The 24,695-nt window shown below is 35.6% G+C and overlaps 2 protein-coding genes across 5 annotated transcripts in view; one reads left to right on the top strand and one right to left on the bottom strand.

Moving 5' to 3' along the window:
* The window catches only part of nr5a2 (nuclear receptor subfamily 5, group A, member 2), an 87,143-nt gene extending 86,460 nt beyond the window's left edge, over positions 1–683 (top strand). The window contains exon 7 of the mRNA NM_001313729.1: positions 1–683. This exon is cut by the window's left edge and continues 1,845 nt beyond it. The gene's annotated coding sequence lies outside the window, so the exon portion shown is untranslated.
* A 4,610-nt stretch (positions 684–5,293) lies between these two features.
* The window catches only part of LOC101884238 (adhesion G protein-coupled receptor D2), a 139,031-nt gene continuing 119,629 nt past the window's right edge, over positions 5,294–24,695 (bottom strand). For 2 of the 4 annotated variants that reach the window (XM_073937816.1, XM_073937817.1), the window contains one exon: positions 5,294–5,493. In XM_073937816.1, the coding sequence (XP_073793917.1) occupies positions 5,371–5,493 (123 nt within the window). In that variant the 3' untranslated portion in view covers positions 5,294–5,370. Of the gene's footprint in view, positions 5,494–17,588; positions 18,743–24,695 lie in introns of those variants that run through there. The other 2 variants (XM_073937818.1, XM_073937819.1) reach the window with 2 other exon arrangements.

Raw genomic sequence — 24,695 nt, 5'->3', positions numbered from 1 at the left:
TAAAATAAAAAGTACATATATATAAAGTATTAATGTTATACAATTGATAAAGAAATAAGAGGTGTTTACATTCATGTGGTCATGTGGGAGATTACTGTGATGCGTTCAATTGCAAAGCAATGATTTCGTAGAAAAACTAAAAAACGAAACGGTCAGAAAAGATTATATTCCTCTTGTTTGCTTTCTTAGGTGTGTACAGTTTTCATCTTTCTTGACCAGTACTTAATTATGTCGCGAGACACTAAATCAGAGAGGAATCTCACTTAATACTGAGTTTCGAAATGTTTTTTTGGTAACATTTTGTTGTATTGTGCTGGCTTATTTCTGTGGACACCTGTTTTTACGTTCTACGTTTGAAATGTACGTCACTGGTTAAGCTTAATTTATTGTTTTTGGCCTCATGACTCAATGTATTTGTTTACTGTAGCACGTTTTCTTTTCTTTTTTTAATGTAGATATGAGATGCAGTTACGGAGTTAAATGGTGATTGAGTGATTGGCATTAAACGACCATCAGTCCTGTCACTGTAAAATATCAAGAGCTGTACTGACGTGACTGACTGGTGCATCTTTTCTAATGAATGTTTTCATGATAGCGTCTGTGTTCTTATACCAAAGACAGCGTCTGTCCTTCACCTGTACTTACCTGTTTGCTTCACAATGAACGGATGAGAGCTTTCATACTTGGGGACTGCCGTTGTTTTGCTTCTCTCTTTTTTTATTTAATTGGTGTTGAGTCAACATGACATCAAATTTGAGCCAATTTACTTCATCAATACCTAATTCTGCTATCAAGTGTGTAAGTTTGTTTGATTCTTGTAATCAGATTAAAACTGTAAAATAGGGCACAAAATAGTGTTGTGTTGTAGCCATATGCACTGCCAAGAAAAGCAAAAATAGAACACAAAAGCAAAAAAAAAAAGAGAAAACCTAAACAGCAGAGTAAAACTAAAAAGGAAATGACAGAGGAAACATAAATATAGAAAAAACAAGCAAACAAAATAGCAAAGGCAGCCAACTAAAAGAAAAGCAAATGAAAACAAAAACAAAACAAGTGTCAACGAAGCAAGATGAAACAAATGTGAAACAAAACAAAAAGCAAAGGAGAGCTAAATAAATCTATACAAACTGTGAAGAAAAGCTAAATAAAACGAAATAAAAAGCAAAACAAGAAGCAAACTAAAACATAAAGCAAGATCAATAGAAAGCAAAAACGACAAAAAAATCACAGCATAGCAAAACAAGCAAAAGAAAGCAAAAACCAAATAGTAAAGAAAAAATGCTACTAACTCAAACAAAAACAAAGGAATATAAAAGAAAACAAGATGAAACAAATACAAATGAAACAGAATCAAAGGAAAGCAAAACAAAATGAAACAAATACATATAACAAAAATCAGGGGAAAGTAAAATCAAAATCAACAAAATGGGAATAAAAGCTAAATAAAATGAAACAAAAAGCAAATGAAAGCAAAAGAGAAGCAAATCGAAACAAAAATAAAAGCATTAACAGTGGGCAAACAAGCATACAAAAAACTAAAATAACATTCCTGCAATAAACGGTACAGTAATAATGAGTGCAGTTCTTGTTTTAAATAAAATGTTGCTATTAGCATACTTCAACCTGCTATTTTAATGACAAAGTTGACCTTCAGCCTTTATCTGAGCATAAAAATCTCAACAAAAGTATCCATTAGTATAGTACGCTTTACAAACTCATTTTCAGCTTCATTTTAGCATTTAATGGACACTATTCAACAAATAAAAGTCTTTACACAATCTGAAATGATGCGTCATCTATTTTTTTTAAGCACAAATAAAAGTAAGATGTAAATTTAATGAATGTAAATTGGCTCATAAATTTAATTTTGTGTTGACCTTAAGGTCAAAAACTACAATGACTGTTGTAGCACACTAAAACTAAATGTCATATGTTCATTTTTTTATTTAAAACGCAACGTAAATGACCACCATGGTGACTTAACATTTCACATCATCACAATTTTTTAACGCAAGTGTTCTCAATGTAAATCCTTTCAGATCAAAATGGTGTAAAAAGTCTTTTGTACAAGTGATCAAACGTTTGCTGCATGGCATCAACCTCCCCCCATGTGTACATAAGGCCACTTTTTTCCTGAATTCTTGGGAAATTGATTTGTATTTGCCTCGTTTTGTGACTCTACTGTGTTGTGTGTGATCAGACCGACAATCTTAAGAAACCCCCATTTTGTTCCCATCAGCACCAGAAGTCCTGCTTACCTGCCTGAATGCTGGGATTAGGGATTTTTCTTGTTTGTTGCGCTGGAAGGCCCGCATCTCTGACGCCCCGTCTTGCCATAAAGAGTTTCCATACAAGCTCTTGGAATATTTCCGTCATATTTTAATAAATGACTATTATGCCAAGCGTCGTCACTCTTATTTCCATGAGCAGCAAACAATGCCTTCTTCCTAATAATCAATCAGACAGATTCACTCTTGATGGAGAAAGATTTAAGAATATCCAGTTGGCACCTTAATAAAAACTTAACCGAAAAAACGGTCAAAAATGCTAATCAATTTAATGTTAAAATCTTGACGTCTATTTGACATCTGAGCACTGATGCTTTTTGACCACCAAAATAATAATTAAAGTAGTCAGGTTTTATTCATCTGAAAACGTTGATTTAACATTTACACTGGATTTTGTATCCCTACAATGCATGTAAACTACCTTGATGTCAAAATGATGTCAAATTGACATCTAACACGGGTATAAAAACAAACATCAATTTGATGTAATTTGACGTCAAGGTAGTTTATATGCATTATAGGGTTAAAAAATCAGGTTTAAATGTGGAATTGAAGCTGTCAGATGAGTAAAACTGTTCTTATAATACTTTTTGTGTCATTATGCTGGTCTTAATAGAATCATGTGTGGATGTCAAATGGACATCAAAAATTTGCCATCAAATCGAGGTGCATTTTTGACATGGTTTTATTGTCATCCTCTCCGAGGTATAGGCTTCATTTTATTATTTGGTGAAAAAAAGACGAAAACCTTGATAAAAACGACAAAAAAAAAAAAACATGTCAAAAAAGCAAATTGATTTGATGTCAAAACCTTGATGTCTATTTGACATCTGCGCACTGACACTTTTTTGACCACCAAAATAATGATCAAAGTAGTAAGATTTTATTCATCTGAAAACGTTGATTAAACATTTACACTGGATTTTGCATGTCTACAATGCATGTAAACTACCTTGACGTTAAAACAACGTCAAATTGACATCTAACACTGGTAAAAAACCAAAAACAAAAATTTGACGTCAAAGTAGTTTACATGCATTATAGGGCTAAAAAAATCAGGTTAAAATGTGGAATTGAAGCTTTTAGAGGAATAAAACTGTTCTTATAATATTTTTATGTCATTATGTCATTAAAAAGCATTATGTGAGGATGTCAAATAGACATCAAACAATTTAATATCAAATCATTGTGCATTTTTCACATGCTTTTTTTATGCCGTCCTCTCCAAGGCTTCATCTTATTACTTGGTAAAGAAAAAAGATAAAAACCTTGATAAAAACGACATAAAAAAAAAAAAAACACGTCCAAAATGCTAATTGATTTGATGTCAAAACCTTGATGTCTATTTGACATCTGCTCATTGATGCTTTTTTGACCACCAAAATAGTGATCAAAGTAGTAAGATTGTATTCATCCGAAAGCTTCGATTACACATTTACACTGGATTTTGTATCCCTACAATGCATGTAAACTACCTTGATGTCAGAGCAACATCAATTTGACGTTTTTTTTTTTGTTTGTTTTTTGATGCCATGTTAGATTTGATGTAATTTGACATAAAGGTACTTAACATGCTTGGTAGGAATAAAACAAATTAAGTGTAAATTTGGAATTGAAGCTTTCAGACGAGTAAAATTGTTCTTATATTACAATGCTTGTTGTGTCATTATTTTGGTGGTCAAAGAAGCATGTGTGAATGTCAAATGGACGTCAAGATTCTGACATCAAATTGATGTGCATTATTGACATGCATTTTGATTTAGTTTTGATGTCCTCTCTGAGGTATAGGCTTCATTTTATTATTTGGTAAAAAAAAAAAAAAAAAGATAAAAACCTTGATAAAAATTACATTAAAAAACGTCAAAAAAGCTATTTGATTTGATGTCAAAACTTTGATGTCTATTTGACACCCACACATTATTTTTTGACCATCAACAACAATGATCAAAGTTTTATTCATCTGACATCACTACAATGCGTAAATGCCTTGATTTCAGAGCATCATCAAATTTATCTTTTTGATGTTCTCTTCAATTTACAGATGAAGTCAGAATTTTGAGCCCCCCAGTTTACGTTTTTCCCCAATTTCTGTTTAACGAAGAGTAGATTTTTTCAACACATTTCTGCACATAATAGTTTTAGACACTTCTATACAGCTTAAAGTGACATTTAAAGGCTTAACTAGGTTAATTAGGTTAACTATTCAGGTTAGGGTAATTAGGCAAGTTGTTGTATAATGATGGTTTATTCTGTATCGAAAAAATATATAGGTTAAAGGGGCTAATAATTTTGACCTTAAAATGGCTTTTAAAAATTAAAAACTGCTTTTATTCAAGCCGAAATAAAACAAATAAGACTTTCTTCAGAAGAAAAAATATTATCAGACATACTGTGAAAATTTAACATCATTTGAGAAATATTTAAAAGAGGAAAACATTCAAAGGGGGTTCAATAATTCTTACTTTAACTGTACATGAATAAACCAACATAATCTCACGGCAATTCGTAACTTTTTAATTCAGTGGCTAATTTGTATGAATTTGTATGATCTAATTCGAACAATTTTTTTACGGTTTGCTCATCACCCACTGATGGTTGGGGTTAGGGATGAGGTTGGGTGCCATGCCTCCTTTTTAAAATTGTACATTTTTGTACGACTGAACTCGTAGGAATTTGTACGAATTAGCCACTAAACTGTTAAAACGTAAAATACTTACGTTTTCTCGTGAGATCAGGCTAAATAAACTTACCCAACTCAAAGGGCTCCTAAAAACATCTTTTAATTGTTATGCTGTACCTTTAGTGTTACTTCATAGATGCCCTAGGCCAGGGTCATAACAATATCAAGGTGCCAACTGTGTAAGCATTGCATTTTTAAAGCACACACACACACATACACACGTACCTAATCCTGCTTTCAAATATAGTTTGAAGATTCATTAAAAAAAACATACAAACTGCCAATAAATTACAGCCTATTTTAGAAGAAACCTGTACAAAGCAGAGCAAATCTTGGGTTTATCATCTAAAGTGAACACATTTACAGTTTGGATACTGAAACACACAGATGTGAGCAATTAATTCAGTGAAGACACATGATGTTGCTGGGCTGAAGAGGTGAATTGTGGAATTTTCGTTCAGCCTCCATGGGTACATTCAGGCTGCACTCGTTTGTAGGTCTGGCTTTAGCTTTTTTGAAGTCCTCCTTTAAGAAATGAATAGCAAATATAGCACGTTAGCATACACTTTATCCCTCCAAACATTAAATACATACTTTTAAAATTAAAAATACGTTTTAGGAAAATAATATGCTTAAAATTTTTTTGATTGATTGATTGATTGATTGATTGATTTTAAAAAGATTTTTACACTGTCCTGAGGTATAATAATTTTAATTATCTATGGAGCACCTTTAGCTGTTAAAATATATAAATACACCTATTGACAAACCATTGCAGTATACAAATAGTTTTAATCTAAATATTTATTAAAATGAAATTATTGTTGTTGTTGTTATTATTATTATTATTATTATCATCATCATCATCATCATCATCATCATCATCATCACTGCTACTACTACTTATAATAATAATAATAATAATAATAGATGTATTTTAAAATCCTTTACAATTAAATTCTAGAAAGTATGTTCCTAGATGTTTTATACAATTTACCGCATTTTTATTAGTTTTTTCATTTATCATTTTTTTATCAATTATAAATAGTAAATGAATTAATGCAGTTGTAAAGACTTTTTAATAGTTAGAAATTAATGAAAAGTTGCTGATCACAATCAGTATGGTGTTACATGAAAAATAAGTTATGACTGTTTCAAAAATAACAATTCTTTAGGTCCAAACAGACCAAAAATGTGAATATAACTTTATATATAATTACAAACTTTAAACGCAAAGATTATTTTTAAAAAATGTTTTAAATAAAACATGTACATTAAATGTATATTAAAGGCATTTGCTTGAACTTACTGCTTTTTTGAACATCAAACTGTTCAAACTTACACACGAAAAAATGTACAGTAGCAGACAATCCAAAAAATATGATTTCCATTCCAGAAAACACATTTATTTGAAAACCACCACTTCATTATTCTCGATCACAGAGGCATAAAACTAAACTGCGTTTCCCCTTTAAAACTGACTGAGCTGTATATCAAGTTCCTCACAGGAACAGATCTGACCTGTATTAAATGTTAAAACCGAGCGAGCAGACAGAATCTACTCGGGCCAAAGCCCTAAACCAACATAACCACAGCATTTACTGAAGGCCGTGATTTCCAGAGCCGTCCTGCTGAGAGAACACACTGATCCGCTGACAGATTCACTCACACCAACACGCAATCCATCAATACAGTAGTCAAAGACAACAAGAGATTAAGACTGGATTATTTCACCACGGTGATGAGTAAATATAACCTGGACTGGCAGTGATATAATCAACACTATTCACTAGTGCTTATATAAAAATATTGTGAAAAAAAGAAATACATTTCAGCTTATTTTGGAAAAATACACTAATGAGACATGAATGAAAGCATTTCTATTGTTGTCTTTAAATGCAAATAAGCTTTTTGATCCAGCCCCTTTTTCCAAAACTAGGGGTAACCTTTACAGCTTGTGCCTTGATTTCTCCGTCAATAACAAACAAGTCTTGTCAGTTAAACTCCTGATATATGGATTTGTGATGACAAAATATGCACACACAAAAAACAACACACAAGTTCATATAATGTTGGTTATGCCAGCGAATGTAAGTGTTTGGAGAAGTAATCACGTGCATCTGTTAAGCGTGATTCTGTGAAACAGCAGCAATGCCACACTATAAATTAGGGATGCAAAATTGTGTTCACCAAAAAATATTGTCCATTAAATTGGCTTGGGAATTGCACCTCTAAAAATGACTTGCTGCTTGCTTAAACTGCTTATTAAAATTAGTTATAACAACATAAATTAATTGTTTTATGTTCAATCCACTTCAATTTGTAAAAAAAAAAAAAAAAATGAAGTTAACCTAACTGATTTGTGTTCAGACAACATGAAGGAATTGTGTGGAGCCCAGCATTATTTACAGTTTACAGTGTGTATTTCATGTTGACTTCAAGGACAAAAGCTACCATCTATGCTATCTATAAAAAGTTTATTTAAAGGGCACATAGTTTACCCCTTTTTTATGATTTATTATTAATATTATGGTTCTTCTGAGTGTGCCAGTTTAGGTTTAGTTCAATACACAGTTCAGATGTTTTATTATAATGTGTTCAAAAGTGTCATGTTGGAGGCGTTAACACAGTTTGCTGTTTTAGGGGCGTGTTGCTTCACAGTTTCGGCTTCCCGCCCAATGTAACAAGGGGGAGCTCCTACGCTCTGTGTTTGCAAAAGACAGGCTGACAGACAGAGAGAGAGCTAAGCTAAGCTGAGCTAGGATGAGCATTCAGCCGTACATGTACGAGTCGGACACAGACCAAGCAGAGAGTACAAAATCATTTGTGTCTTTGAAACATGAAGTGTTCCGAATGCACCGCGACAGAAACCCACGCAGCGCCGAGCCGCTCACCAGAAGCTCCGCCGCGTGCACCCCGACAGAATCCCACGCCCAGGACTCCGAAATGCACGGCGCCGCGCCACGCAAAAGGTACAAGCAATAAATCCGATTAGAGTGATAATGTGGAGAATATTGATCTTGTGTTGAGCCTAATGAGCTTTTCATCAAAAAAATAGAGCAAGGGTGTTTCTTTAATAATATCGATTTGACTCACGCGCTGAAAATAACGGACGAGCAATAAGTAATTGAGGATATGATCGTGACGCGAGGCTGTCAATCAATATTGGTGGGCGGGGGGACCGCACTCCTACGTAAAGTTGCGGTCGGTCTGAAAACCGCTCCAATTGGTCCACCGTTTTTTTGTTTTTAAATTGAAAAAAAAGGACTGTGTGTGTTTATATCACCCCAATATGACAGTCTATACACTATATCTGCACACATGTCTGTCCAAACAGATTGAAAAGTAGATTTTTCACCATAGGTGCCCTTTAAGTGACTGTTGTAGCACACTAACTAAATGTCATTACAATAATAAAAATGACCACCATGGTCACTTACCGTGCCATGTTATAACAACTTTTTAACATATAGTGCATCCAGAAATTATTCATAGCGCTACACTTTTTCCACATTTTTTCCCGCCTTTTTTTTTGTTACAGCCTTATTCCAAAATGAATAAAATTCATTTATTTCCTCAAAATTCTACACACTATACCCCATAATGACAATGTGAAAAAAAGATTTTTTGAAATTGTAGCAAATTTATTAAAAATAAAAAACCTGAAAAATCACATGTACATAAGTACAGCCTTTGCCGTGAAGCTCTAAATTGAGCTGTTTACACTGATCATTCTTGAGATGTTTCAGCAGCTTCATTGGAGTTCACCAGTGGTAAATTCAGTTGATTAAACATAATTTTATAAGGCATACATCTTTCTATATGAGGTCCCAGGGTTGACAGTGCATGTCAAAGCACAAACCAAGAATGAAGACAAAGCAGTTGTCTGTAGATCTTCGAGACAGGATACTCTCGATGCACAAGGCTGGGAAAGTTACTAAAAAATTTCTGCTGTTTTGAAAGTTCAGGTGAGCCCAGTGGCCTCCATCATCCGTAAGTGGAAGATGTTTGGAACCACCAGGACTCTTCCTAGAGCTAGCTGGCCATCTAAGCTGAGTGATCGGGGGAGAAGGGCCTTAGTTAGGGAGCTGATCAATAACCAGATGGTCACTCTGTCTGAGCTCCAGCGTTCTTCTGTAGAGAGAGGAGAACCTTACAGAAGGACAACCATCTGTGCAGCAATCCACCAATCAGACCTGTATGGTAGTGGCCAGACGGAAGACACTCCCCACCTGGAATTTGCAGAGACATCCTGAATGAAAACATGCTTCAGAGTGCTCTTGACCTCAGACTGGGGCGACGGTTCATCTTCCAGCAGGACAATGACCCAAAGCACACCGCCAAAATATTAATGGAGTGGCTTCACAACAACTCAGTGAATGTCCTTGAGTGGCCCAGAAAGATCCCAGACCTAAATCCTTTTAAACATCTCTAAAGAGATCTGAAAATGGCTGTACACCATCGCTTCCCATCCATGTGATAGAGCTTGAGTGGTACTGCAAAGAGGAATGGGCAAAAATTCCCAAAGACAGGTATGCCAAGCTTGTGACATCATATTTAGAAAGGCTTGAGGCTGTAATTGCCTTTTTAAAATCTGTATATGTTACCATAACCAGCGATCATTCTTCGGAGATCGCTGGTTTCCACTATAATCATGAACTTCACTTCCGCATTTCCCAGGACTACATATTCATACATGCACTTCTTCCAAACACGCATGCCTGCTCATTCATCTCGCTTGATTACACTCACCAGCTGAACCTTGTCAAAGACTGATAACACACCATACTTAAGCCACTCATGAACTCATCCAGTTTGCAGATTCTTGTTAGCTGTACCAGTAACATTACAACGCATTTCTCCTTGTCTTGTTTATTCGTGCTTAGACCCTAGCCTTGTGTATCCTGTTATCCTGTTTAGCCGCCTGCCTTACCACCTATTGCCTGTCCCTTGATTATGACTCTGGATTTGCCCGCACATACCTGATCACACCTGATTTGACCATTGCTTGCCTGATTGTGAATAAACCTGCATTTGGATCCTACCTTCTGTTGTGGTGTTACTCCCCGTCGTTACAGTATACTTTAAGTTAAGTTAAGATGAAGTCTTACAAAATTACCTTATTTTTAAATATATTCAGAGATAACTATTACAAAGCATTTTCAATTTTGATTTTCATAATTTTGGTGCATTAATTCAACTCAACCTTGCCTCATCCACGTGAACAGTATTTATTAAAAATCTAAATATTGTGATTTATTGTGAATATTGTGAGGAAGAAGCTTCAAGATCAAACTCTTTGGAGAGTTTTTAGACCTGGAGTACGCCACAAGTGCACATTTACTACAAATAAGCGACCTTCATTTTTTCCTGCATTTAAGATTTATTCACTCTCATGTTGTACAAAACCTATAAGATTTTATATCTTCTCTGCAGCACAAAGCAAATTAGCATTATCACTCAAGGAGGACATCAATATACAGGTAGATTCATATCAGTACACATGAGATTCATCCATAGACATAAGACTAATATGTAATATAATAATGTAATATAATAATGCAATCTCAGGGCAATTCAGAGTATTAGTAGCTAGTTCAAATTCAAATTAATTAAATTCTAATTCAAATCTCATTTGTACATTTTAGTAAGATTTTCTCATCCCCCAATGATGTAATGTGTATCTATATGGTGCATTTATCATGTATGGCCATACACCCAAAGTGCTTCACAATCACGAGGAGGGCCTCTCCACACCGCCACCAATGTGCACCAAAAGGCAGCCACAGCACAACGGCACCATTGCGCTCACCACACACCAGCTATTGGTGGAGTGGAGAGACCGTGGTAGAGCCAGTTTGGTGAATGGGAATGATTGGGAGACCATGATGGGTAAGGGTTAATGGAGGGATTTGGCCAGGGCACCCCTACTCTTTACGGGAAAGGCCATTGGATTTAAATGACCACAGAGAGTCAGGACCTTGGTTTAATGTATCATTCGAAAGACCGCCCACTGCGTCCCCTTCACTGTAATGGGGCATTAGGACTTACACATACTGCAGGTTGAGTGCCTCGCTGCTGGCCTCACTAACACCACTTTCAACAGCAAACTAGTTTTCCCATGTGGCCGCCCATACAAGTACTGACCAGACTCAGCCCTGCTTAGCTTCAGTGAGTTGTGGCATGATGGTTTGGTTTTAAATAATCATCCATTTCTGTACAAATAAAATCATAAGAGTTTGTACGAATCAACTACTTTTTGACAATGTGTAAAATAGTTGTTTCCTTATGAGATAATGCTGGATATAATGTTTACACAACAGCTTGACAACTGTTGATGTCAAAAAAATATTAATGTATTAGTGTTATTAAATCCATGACATATTTATAATGGCTTCATGACAATCATGTTTATAACAGATGTATGACAAGTTGTTTGTCTTGGTAATGTCAAGTTGTGATGATGAAGACAATGATCATGAGCAAATGACAATTAATGACAGTTGTTATATAAGCATGAATAAAATCTCAGTAACATTCACAACATATACCATGTCGTGTTTATGAGGGTCTAATGACAGATCTTAGGAACACCCACACTAGTAAAATGTTACCGAATCAACTAATAAAGTCTGACTAAAGACAACTACAATCTGTGAAACAAATGCAACAGTATTTGTACATTTCTAGAAAATGTTGGTCTTTTCTATCACATGGCTAGAAATACCTTTTAGCCAATCAGATTTGAGAAATTTAGAACTTCAATGCAATTAAAGAAAATGGGGACCAAAACCAAAATAGGCTTGAGATTTGAGCATATTATGACGCACTTTTCTAATTTCAAACACATATCATTAATTATGAATCCAAAATTCAATAGAATAAGCCCTGCATCTTCAACACAAACTAATATTTGGTTTAGAAGACGTCTAATAGGCATCCAAACATACACATCTAGGCTAAAACAAGAGTAAATCTGGGCTGTCAATGATAGTCAGTAGTCCAAAAATAGACTAGTCTTCAATTGAATGACTACACATGTGAAGTATGTCTAACAGTGCAGGTTTAGTCTTGTTTTAGCCAAGATGTCTTTGTTTCGATGTCTATTAGATGTGTTTGCTTGGTGGATAAATGTCTATAAATAACCACTGTCCATCAAAAGAGGCCACAATCATATATATGCGTGAAACTTTTAGCTGTTCTTAAAATACAGCTCGGAGGCCTTGACCCAAACTTCCTAACTACTGAAATGAACGAATTAATAGATGCATACTAAATAGGAGCGGTTGTATTGTTATGCTAAACCTCACCTCAACATGCAAAACAAATGTGGTGGGTTTGAAACGGAACACAGCGAAGGTCACCGTCCTTTCATTTAAATGCATGTATTATACATAAGTTTGTATATTAAAAAAAAGAAGGACCACAAAAGCACTAATGTGTATTTTCTATCCTTATTAGTCATGAGGAAAAAGAAAGCGAGATTTAAAAAAAAAAAACTCTTTAAGCACCTGAACCTCGCTCTCAGCATTCCATTAATTACCCAGACAATGGCAACAACTTCAGAAGCAGATTTTTCAATTTCAGAGAGAGAGAGAGAGAGAGAGAGAGAGAGAGAGGATGGAGAGAAAGAGGAGAGAAGAGAAACAGAGGCAGGGAGAGGGGGAACGAGATAGATGGAGAGAGAGAGAGAAACGCATGTATTCAGGCTCTTCATGCTATACCAGCACTTAAATCCGACGGACCTCCCATAAAAAAGACTCAAGGTTACGTCCGATTGAAAATCCTCACAAACAACCACTTCAGAAATCCATTTAGAGCCAGTGCTAGAACATCTAATTCAAACATGTTGTCCTGTTAAAATGCTCGCGCAGTTCCTCTAAAACTCTCTTTCCCGCTGCTGCCGCTCGCCGGGCCTCTTTGTGAAGGCGATTACATTTCCACATTCTGTAGCACAAAGACATAATTACACAGGATCCCGAACGCAGCCCAAACAGAAGGTCAGACATGAAAAATGACCTCTTATTGTCACAAATGATAGGCCGCTTCGCCAAGAGTAATTTGTAACAATACCTCCAACTCGCTGTTTGCTGGAACAGCCAATGGAACAAAGTCCAGATATGAAAAGTGTGTTTAATGAGAGTCGAGTGCACTAAGAAGCTCACTTAGTAGAAACTGTTTTTAATTCTGTCTTCATTTGCTCACTGCAAACCTGTTTGCTTTCATCTTCTGTGGAACACAGGATGTTTTCATGAACGATAATGCTGTGGTTTTTCATTTAAGGACATATGGATGCCATGAAGTGATTCATATTCATGTGTGATTGCTTATGAAAAAATATAAGAATGCATCTTTGCATCTGAAAACACAAGACAGCCCTTAGAAATGTTGTTTTAAAGCAATTCCTCCGCCATGTTGCTATCATTTAAAAGTCCAGGGTCCACCAGAGCTATTGACTTTGAATTGAATGTCCATTTCTCTACCATAAGCCGTCTCCGAATGTGTTTCAGAAAAATTGGCCGTACATGCAACCAGCCTTACAACTGCATACCATACCATATTCACCACTAAGATCATCTGAGACCAGCCACGCAGACAGCTGCTCCAATAATCGATTCACAGAATCAGAAACTTCCTGCACAAACTGTCTCTGAAGCTCATCTGCAAGCTTATCGCCCTCATCGGGTCTCTACCTGACATCGGTTTGTCACCGTAACCAATTTGAGTGGGCAAATGTTCACAATCAATGGCATTTGGCTGTTTGGAGAGGTGTTCTCTTAATGGATGCATTCCAGTGGCCTGTGGTGGTGGTGAGGGTATGGTAAGTTATCCAATGAACACAGCTACATGTTATTAGTGGCATTTTGAACACAGTGATACTGCAAGGGGATCCTGAGACCCACTGTTATGCCATTCATCCACAAACATCACCTCATGTTTCAGCAAGATAATGCACAGCCCGCTGATGCTCTGGATTGGCAAACAGTGTGTTCCAGCTCCTTCCATTACCCAGCAACTACGCACAGCCACTTCAAAAGGCGTGGACCGAAATTCCACAGGCCACAACCAACAACCTGATCAACTCTATGAGAAATAGATGTGTTGCACAAGGTGAAGCAAATGATGATAACCATTTGCCCACCCCGGACCATCCCCAACACAGTAAATCTGCACATTTTAGAGTGGCTTTTTATGGTGGCCAGCTTAAGGCACACCTGTGCAATAATCATGATTTCTAATTAGTATTTTGATACGCCACGCAAATGAGAAGAGCTCACGTACATAGATTTAGACAAATGTATGAACGATATTTTTTAAAAGTTTTAAGATCTTTGAATTATGCTCATGAAAAATGGGAGCAAATAGTGTTCCATTTATATTTTTGTTGAGTGTAGTATAACTATGATTATTATTGTTTATTGATTTTACAAACTGCTAGATATTCTTTATTGTATAAAAAAGAGCAGTGTGAACATTCTCCTTTTGCATTCCATGAAGAATGGTTTGGAAAGCATCAGATCTCTGAAATGAAATAAGATGTTGTTTAATTACGACTCAGTTACGTATAAAACAGAATATATGTCATCTAGACATAAGTAAACACAGCTAAATATTTGAGGCTATGCAGTTTGACCAAAACCGCACAAAACAAACCCCAATAAATTACACTCCAACTCTAAACAGAGTCAGTTTCACCTTTAAAGCATTACCTCCAATCGTTAAAATTATTGCAGAATTATCAAAAAATCTACAACATATAATAATTTCATAAGCGGTGAGACTCAAGCTTCATTAATGAGATCTGAGTTGCCTGAAACACTTATAGACAACCCAAAAATAATACCTCCAAAATGACATGCCAACAAATAGGCGCTTACGATGAAACCAGATCACTGACCACTGTTTCACAAACCAAGCCAAATCCTCAAACGTGAAAAAATCTGCTTATTTTTAAAAACTAATACCATTATTAAGGCGAGACACTGCAGACATAAACACTGGTTCCTCATGCACCTGTCAATTTAGAGAGCTTTTGGCTTTACAGTAGGGATTTTTATATCTAAAGTAAAGAAAATAAATTTTAAAGTGTTTCTTTTGATGCATTTTAGCAATTTCTGCTTGTAGATTTTAAATAAAATACATGTTTTAACTCAAAATTAATAAGATTTATTTAATATAAATGATTAAGTCATAAATCTCCACTTCAGCATTAAATACACTAAACTGCATAGTGTGATTCAAATCTGTCATTTGAAAGTTTCTACAAAAAGGCATGATCATACACTTAAAAATATAAATCACTGGATAAACTCAATTTAATTGAGGGCAGGATTTCCACCCAATAAATTTGTTTAGCACCAACTAAAAAACCTATTCAGAAAATTGAATGCAATTACGTTGGTCCAACATAATTTTATCAAATAAAAGTTTAAATATATTTGTATTTTTATTTACCTTAAGCTCAAAGGTCTGGTAATAGTATGTCTATTACACTGTAAAAAGTGATTAGTTATTTGAAGCGAGTAAACCAATTGCCTTAATAGAAACAAGCTGACTTTACAAAAATAATAAAATTACCCATTGTAACTTGGAACCCTTAATTGATTTTTTTATTAGGCAAAATGTGTTCATTTTTTAAAAATAAAATTAAACTAATCACTTTTTTTCCAACACACATTTATTATATTTGTTTTTTCCAGCTTTTCTGTATCTAGCAATATGACTGAAGCCAAAATAAATCCACTCTTCCAGACAGTGTGTTTTCTAAATTTAAAACAGGCTATACGTGTTGATTTTATAGACTTAATTAAGCACCAAATATGTAATATTGTAATAATTACAGTAATTATTTAAAAACAGACATGCTAAAAGAGTTTGACGCTGTAAAATATAATTCGTTGATTTAAAAATGTGAGAACAATAACCATAATTATAAAAATTATGTCAGCTTAACAGTACTAGGTTACAATGGGTTTACTTACATTATTTTTGTAACTTGTCAACTTGTTGCTTTTAAGGCAATTGGTTTACTCCCTTTAAGTAATAATCACTTTTTACAGTGTATGTGTCACACAATTCGAAGTCTCTTAGTTTTATTTGAAGTTAAATTAACTAAAAGAGCCATTTTAAGCATATTTCATAACTTACATATACAGTTGATTGAGGTCTCAGAACTAATTTTAGGACAGTTATTGCTCACTGAGAAAAGCAACAATCTGCATTTTAGCTAATGAGGCTGCCAACACACAAAGCATGGGTGCTTCTGCAAGGTGGTAACCTCAAAACTTAAAGCATTACATGAAAATCTTCTAAAACTTTAAACTGAAGTGCAAATCAAACTGTAGCAAGTCTTTCTATTATCTTTAAATACCTACAATTTCTTTTACTGTCAATATTTAATTCAATCCAGGTAGCTGAACCAACACAATTCTGTCATGTTGTCCCAACACAAAACACTTAAGTTAACTTAATAGTTTACAAACTTAAGTGGACTGAACATAAAACAAAGACATTAGCCAAACAAATTACAAGAATTGTGTTAATTAAGCTAGTTTTTAACAGATAGTTTGAACGAGCAGCAGTAATATTTTTTGTTGAGTGAACATTAATTGCCTGATTATAGAAAATAGAAATTTCTGTTACTCTAAAAAGTATTTTTTTGAATTATGGAATGTTAAAAGGAGATTCCTAAAATCCCCTCTGTAAAAAAACTTTCACTTTAAAGTCAAGAATTTTTAAACAGACTTCATCCAATACTTAGATGTTTGTGCTATTAAATACATGCAATTCCTCAAATAATGACTTATTTCCGTGTTTAAACTAAAAGTCTGAGAAAACTTGTAACAAAAATCAACTGTGGAAGTATGGTGAGAACCACTAGTGCATTTTTTATCATACACTTGCAGTGTAGAACAATAAATTAATACCATCAAATACTAAACTGCATACCATTATGGGCGCAAAAACACGCAAATATCTTCCGTTTCAAAGGTCTTCCAGTTTCACCCTTTCAATATGAGGGGAGGGAGCATCCAAGGCCACTTCCCTCCAATGAGGCGCAAGATTGAAGGCTTAAGTGTTTCTTTGTGGCCTGACAATGGCAAGTGTCAGGATGTTCAACGCATATGCTTGAAAATGTCACTCAAGGTCGTTGGAGCAGACAAACATGAATATATAACAAAATCAAACACTCTTTGTAGACGCGGCTGCATCTGCGAAATCATGCGTGTGCTGTATAACATGCACACAAATAGCATGAATCTCTAATAACAGCCTGGAAATAAAAAAAATAAAAAGCTGAACTTTGCAGGTGTTGAGGCAAGTCTCGCTCTCCGGCGAGGATGTTCAACCTTGAGTCGTGACCCAGTGATGGAGCGTTCAGGAAATAGCAGAGATTGGGACGACAAATAGCAAATCAAACACACAATGAGCACATGTACTGTACACACACACACACATACTGTACAGGTCAAAACTGCAGCTCTGGAATTCATCCATCCAACAGGATGGCAGGTCATTTTGACATGGCAAGCTAATTGGGATCCCTGTTTTGAGGTAGAACATTAATATTGTTAGTGTTTTGCAGACATAAAGCTGCACACATTTTTTTTTTTTTTTTTGTGATATCACAACAGTTTATGATCTTCCACGTTGAAACATGTTCTGAATGAGTTAGAGGGGCGTGGTTATGTATGTTAGCCATGTCCAATACCTCAGACAGACGGAATTTGAGAATTGAACTGAAAACAAGCAAGAAGCGAAGTAGATTATAACGGCAAGCGTTTTTTTGTCTTAATGACATGCACAGATTGTTCACCACACAACTAGCAATGTTCATTAATTTTCCTGAGGCTTAGTCCCTTATTTATCAGAGGTCACCACAGCGGAATGATTCGCCAACTATTCCAGCTTATGTTTTAAGCACCAGATGCCCTTTCAGCCACAATCCAGTACTGGGAAGCACCCATACAATCTCACCCTCACACACCCATACACAAAGGCCAATTTTGTTTACCAAATTCACCTATACTGCATGTCTTTAGACTGTGGGGGAAACCGGAGTACATGGAGGAAACCCATGCCAATATGGAGAGAACATGCAAACTCCACACAAACCTTGTCCAGCCAGGTCTCTAATAAGCGACCACCTTGCTGTGAGAGGAAAGTGCTAACCACTAAGCCTCCGTGTCACCCAAATAGCAGTGAGCAAATAACCCAGTACTAGTAAGGTGTACCTAATAAAGGGGCCGGTGAGTGTATACTGTTTTGATATATACAATCAACATTTTTAAATGAATAGTTTTAGATTTTTTATTAATCATTTTTTACAGTTTTTATATATTTTATGTGCCACCCAAATAGCAATGCGAGCAATCAAAATAATATGGTTAGTTTTGATGTCCTATTTTACGTTTACAATTTCAGCAATTAGCGACAAATGCAAGTGACAAGAAACAGTCAATTGTTCATCCATTGTCAATTTTGTGGAAGAAACAGCTCTGAAGAACTCTTCTGATAAACAGCTGTTCGTACAGAGCAGAAATAGTTGATGTCAAACAGCCAGTTATTTAGTCTGCCAGCCGATCCTTAGAGACCCTTCAGTTCCTCTACAACACAGCAGCGGCTTGATATCAGACACCGAAGCGAACATGACACAAAAAGAGGGCCAGATCAGACCGGGATCCCATCAAAGAGAGCGTGGAGGAGCTCCGGGGGGAGCCGTAGTGTTCATCTGTTTCAGTCTGCATCAGAGAGGAGGGCTGCTTTCTGTCACCTGCGGAGAGAAGAAGCAGGCAGAGCCGTCAAGCTGTCATTGACCTGTGGCAAAACTGTGGTGCTGCCGCCGCCGCTGCTGTTAGCGAACGGACAAAACTGGATCTGCTTAACTTCAGAGAGATGGAGGAATTCAGACTGACGTCGTGTGATGTGTTGACTATAACAGGCCGTAGATCATGTGCAGATGTGACATATTTCAGAGAGATTCGAAACAAGTTTTCCCACATCTTAGGTTAATTGGTCTGGGGAAGGCATGCTAATTCAGAGACAATGGCATTCATCCGCAATTCATGAGAAAACTGATTTAGATTCGGCTAGACAGCATGGAGGTGTCCATTTGCTATCAAGAATCCATGGAATATTGGGATTCAACCAAATGAAATGCAAACATAGCAGTGTAAAAAAAAAAAAAGTCAGACAATAGTGGTTTTGAACTGGTGTTTTCCCTTAATAATAAAATACCTTCATTTCAAATCTGCATGCTGCATTTACTTGTGTTATCTTTGACTAACATTTAAATAAGTTTGATGATATGTGCGTAAAAAAAGGAACAAAAAATTGGTAAGGCGAAACACTATGTAGCACTACACTACAGCACTACAGCACAACACTACAGCAACTCAGCATTTAGGCACGTAGACATGGTCAAGACAATCTGCTGCAGTTCAAACCGTGCATCTGAATGGGGAAGAAGGCGATTTAAGTGACTTTGAATGTGTCATGGTTGTTGGTGCCAGACAGGCTGGTCTGAGTATTTCAGAAACTGCTGATCTACTGGGATTTTCATGCACAACCATCTCTAGGGTTTACAAAGAATGGTCAGAAAAGGGAAAATATCCAGCGAGTGGCAGTTCTGTGAGCGCAAATGCCTTGTTGATGTCAGAGGTCAGAGGTTCAAGCTGATAGAAAGGCAACAGTAACTCAAAAAAAAAAAAAACTTGATTGTTCAACTCGATACTAGTGAGGTGTACCTAATAAAGTGGCTTGTGAGTGTAAATTGTTTTAATAGAGTGTATATTGTTTTGAAGCCAATAAGTACAGTCTTTGTTTGTTTGTTTTTTTGTAAGATTTTCATTTACTTTACTTCAAGTGCTTTAAATAAAAGTGTGGCTAATTTGAGTACAAAACTCTGCAAAAGTGCTTTCAAAATAAGAGTTTGCATAACAGTTAACATGCTACAGTACACTTCAAGAAAGCAGGCTATTACTTTAGATTGCTAAGTTTGAAAACATAAATACTTAAATATGTGCATACATTTGGTAAAACATCAGCAATTTACAAAGATATCAGTTTGAGATGCTACAAACCAATTTTTGACTTCAAGACGTCTTAAGATAAAGCATTTTTCAAATGAGCAAAAATAAACGCAAATTATCACCATTTACTTTATTTTTTTGTAAATGAGCGACGTTTTTATGAATTTCTTTTGGCCAGTGTTGGACACACATGGGGAGATCAGAAACCAAACTGCGTCTTTGATATACATGTCAGATGAAAATTTGGCGTTCATGAATAATGAATGCGTGTGGTGGGGGAGCATCTTCAATGAGCTGCTCGTCCTGAGTCTAATGACTTCACCGGGAGACCAGCACCAGTCATTTCACACCACCAACAACCAGTGCTTTCATTAAGGCTACACACTACAGGTCAATGGTGTAAAAATAAATAAATAATAATAATAATAATAATAATAATAATAATAATAATAGTTGATTGATTACATAAAGAATTGCAAATTGTTTCTAAAATATTATGTTTGAACATGCAAATAATGCATTATTAAATTAAATATGTATTCATTTGCATACATTTCTAGCACAAAAAGTCTGGCTCAGAATGTGAGATGTTAAATGTTTTAGTTGTACAAGAGAGCGTGGTCCTGTTATCTCAAAAAGCTGACCTGCATTTCAGTGTAAACAGGAAAATATGCTCAACATGAGCGGAAGCTTCGTTTTTTTCTGCTCGTTTTGTCCCAGCTGTGTGTTGGCAAGAACTTCACACAGTGCTAACAGATCTATTTCACAAACAGACAATACTGCTAATTGAGAAACAGCTGAGCTGTTGACACAACACTTGCCAAGATGCAAAGCCATTTTTTTTTACGTGTTGCAAAGATTGGGTTTTTATTATTTAAGTTGTGACTGCTATGACCTTAAATGAACTCCATTTGGTATGGGTGCCTGGCAGTGCCAGGATTAAAATATCTTTGCATCCTGAATTCCAGGAAAGAAAAAAAGAGATTAAATACTTTTAGCTGGATCTTTATAAGTCAAGACAAAAATTATGGTAAGGAAACGGTATTGATGGGGATAAAGCTGATAATGAAAAAACTGCACAAAAATTAAGTATAAAGAAAATGCCAGTGTTTTTTAATGGTATATATAAAATAATTTTGTTTTTATTAGCTACGTTTCCATCCACCTATTTTAATGTGCATTTTAGATATGTGCATAAAAAAACAATTAATGGAAACGACGTTGTTTTGGTCATTCTAAAATGCCTTAACCATTTCAGTATTAGTGTTATTATATTATTAATTACCTCCAGAATCAAGAGCGTCTGTTCTCCGCGTCTCATGCCTTCAAACCCCACTGTGTGTTCACTGCGTGTCAGGATTGCCTTCTGTGGCGCAAGTCATTTATTAATTGAAGAAAAGATTCACGCAGCTTCTCCTACTGCAGCAAATTCCATTTTTTTTCTGGCGCCAGATAATCAGGAAGTTAGGATTTTGCTCGCTTTGACTCGACCGACTTTTATGCAATAACCCAGTATTGCGTATAAAGTTAATTTTCATTTTTGGATAGAAACACAGCTATTGTCACTTAAATGTCATTTTTTAAAGAAAAATAAATTCTAATGAACATGAAATAAAACGCTAATTAAATTCAACATTATTAATAAGAAAAGTTTAAAGTAATACAAAAAGTGAATACAATTAATAAAAGATCAAACAATATTTGAATACAACAGTTGGCAGTTCATTAATCCGCTGGTAAACCCTGGCATGAACTAAGTCGAAGCAAAATGAATGAATGAATGAATGAATGAATGAATGAATGAATGAATGAACGAACGAATGAATGAACGAAAGTATATTTTATCAATAAGTGTCTAACAGTGCCATTACACCATCATGAACACTCTTGGGTGACCTGAGGTCAAGTGCCATGCTTTTAAAGGGCAAAATGTAGACAGGAAAGGTCAGCAACTCTCCAGTCAAACTTCTAGCATTTAACGCAAGACCATTTAGTTGTAAGATTACATAATAAGAATCACTTTTGATGCAAAAGTCAAATAAAATCTCTACAAGCATCCACATATTCAAAGATGTATAAATAAATGCACCTACAGTAAAATTGAGTTTTGCACGCAGGGCTTCTGATTTCTGTCTCTCTGGGTGGACTGAGGTCAGTAAAGGGCCTGTAGGAAGTGACTTCATGAGTGAAAAGATGTCAGCTTGTTTTCCTTTTTTCTTTTCCTGTTGTGTTCTGATAGGAACTTCCTCTCCAAAGGGGGTGGAAGTAGGTGTCACTCTCCAATCCACCCACATCACGAGGGGAAATGTCCATCACACGCCCCAACAGCCCGACGATGAGCAGACTTCAGATCCCCCGAGTGGCGATTAATTAACATTCTGTCTCCGAACCGATGACACCAGGATGACCATTTCCAATTGTCTGTACTTTATCTACAGTGTTGCACATCCATTCACAAAAACACATGTAGGTGTTCAGAACACGCCTGTTTAATGAAAACATTATGTAGAGCCCTAAGATTTCTGCATTGCTGAAATTGTGGATGTAATCGTGGAATTCAGTTGTGAACAAGGGTTGTATAATTTTTACATTTAATAGAATCTGTATATGAAAGTCGGAATATGAAACCACATGTTTACAGAGGGGTTATTGATGCATTTTCACAGTCAAACATGACAAAAATGAATATAATTAAGATTTAGAGTCTTAATTTAAAATGCAGTGGTTAAATATTTTTAGTCTTCAATGCACCTCTTGTTATAAAAACTGCTGTGTAAATATTTTTTTATGTTTTTGAGCCTTATGTTTTGATCTCACAACTGTCCTGGTGGGACTGTTTTAAGAATTGTTCAATAAATTACAGCTCTTATAAGTTAAAAAGAAAATCATAAACATTATTAATTAATACCTCAAGCCTAATTTTACAAGTAGCTATTTTAGTATTTTAGCTTAGTAATCCATATATCTCTAAAAATATATGAACTTGATACATTTAGTGACTTCGCATCAACCCATCATAATAAAACTGTGGTTTTACTTGAAGTGATTATGAAAAAAAATCTAGACTACTAAATGTTTTACTCAAGATGCCTTCAAAAGGGCTACCAATAATTAGCATATCTAAGATCTTTAAAAACAAAATAAAAATAAGAAAGGGTTAGAGTGCTTTCACACCTGCCTTATTTAGTTCAGATGAATCGCATTAGATTTCGTTTGTTTACAAACTATACAGTATACTAGACCAGGGATATAATCAGCCAGTGCAGTCGTCTCTCTATAGTAAAAAGCGACATTTGATGTCTGCCGATTTGTTTACTTGTGGGAGTTCCATTTGCATTTTCCCGCACGTTAATTCTGACCAATCGAAAAGCAGTTTAGGAAATACGTTCAATATCATCTGGCCAATGTATGATGTGGATTTTGTCACATGACTGCATTTTGGTTCTTTTCAACTGGTTCGGACCAAAGCAATCAGTGTGGTGGGAAAAGGACCCCAAATGGCAGAAAAATGTACAATGTATCACTTGTTGCCTTTTGTCCGGATCAAATGAACAGACCCACAGAAGTGAAAGCACCCTAAAAGGCCATTCACCAGAGAGCATCTAGTGCCACCAACAGAAACAACAAATGAGGGTCTTCTTAAAGTTGGTTGAGGGCCAAGCATTCGGGGAACCAAATCAAAAAGAGGGGATTAAGAGTGTAAAGATAGGAGCAGTCTCAAGGGTGGAGACTGGGGATAATGGGTGAGTCAAGCTGGTGGAGTAAGTGTTCTTGAGGAGCTGTTGTCCACCAATGATTGGAGTAGAGTAAAAGGCCATACAACGAACAACATCTTGTAATACCTTAAGGCATGAATGAGGGTTTCTCAGTTGGTTAAGAACCAAGCGTTTCAGGGAACCAAATCCTGAAGGTTTTTTTTTTTTTTCCAAAAGGATCAGGATTTTCTTTAATGTGTGATGTACCCCTTCTGTTTGTTTTTGTTTTTCTTGTTGTTGTTTTCTTTTTACAAGACGTATTTTTTTTTCTTTATAATGTACAGTGATTGTACATTCTCACTTTTCGCATAATAAAGTAAAAAATAAATAAATAAAAAAACACTGCACGTTACGTGACTTAACCAAAGCACATCATTGGCTAAACTAAGGTCATCTCTTTTAAAAAAAAAAAATTTAAAATTGGTCTTAAAGAAATAGTGGCAGGGAAATAAACATATCATGTTGTCATATGACAACACCACGTGGTAGAGGGTTAAAGTTTTTTTTTTCTTTTCTGTTTTACACGTCCTTTACACCTTCCTGCTTCATGAACATTTGGATTTTACTTGCCATGTTTTGCTCACTTTGATAGTCTCTACACTGTAGAAAATGCTGGGTTCCACACAATTTCTTGGTGTTTTCCCAACTCAAATTGATTAAGTTAACCTAATCATTTTTACAAATATAAGTGGATTAAACATAAAACAATTAGTTTGTCCCCAAAAATAAGCTAAATTAACGTGAACTGATGGGTTCAACAAAAGCAATGATAAAACTGCTTTCACAGGCACTGGAACTGACACTTTTTAAGCATGCCATCCCTTTAAAAAATGTTTCAGATGTGGTTGCAGAGGAAAAACTGTGTCCAACAAACAAATTTTGTTGTTCACATCTGTACAGTAGCTTCCCTCAGTGGGCCTTGGTGATCTAAAGCTGCCGG

The sequence above is a fragment of the Danio rerio genome, chromosome 22, assembly GCF_049306965.1.
Source record: "Danio rerio strain Tuebingen ecotype United States chromosome 22, GRCz12tu, whole genome shotgun sequence".
In the NCBI taxonomy this organism is placed as follows: domain Eukaryota; kingdom Metazoa; phylum Chordata; class Actinopteri; order Cypriniformes; family Danionidae; genus Danio; species Danio rerio.
Note: the sequence above shows the minus strand (reverse complement) of the source record. Positions and strands in the feature narration are given on the sequence as shown.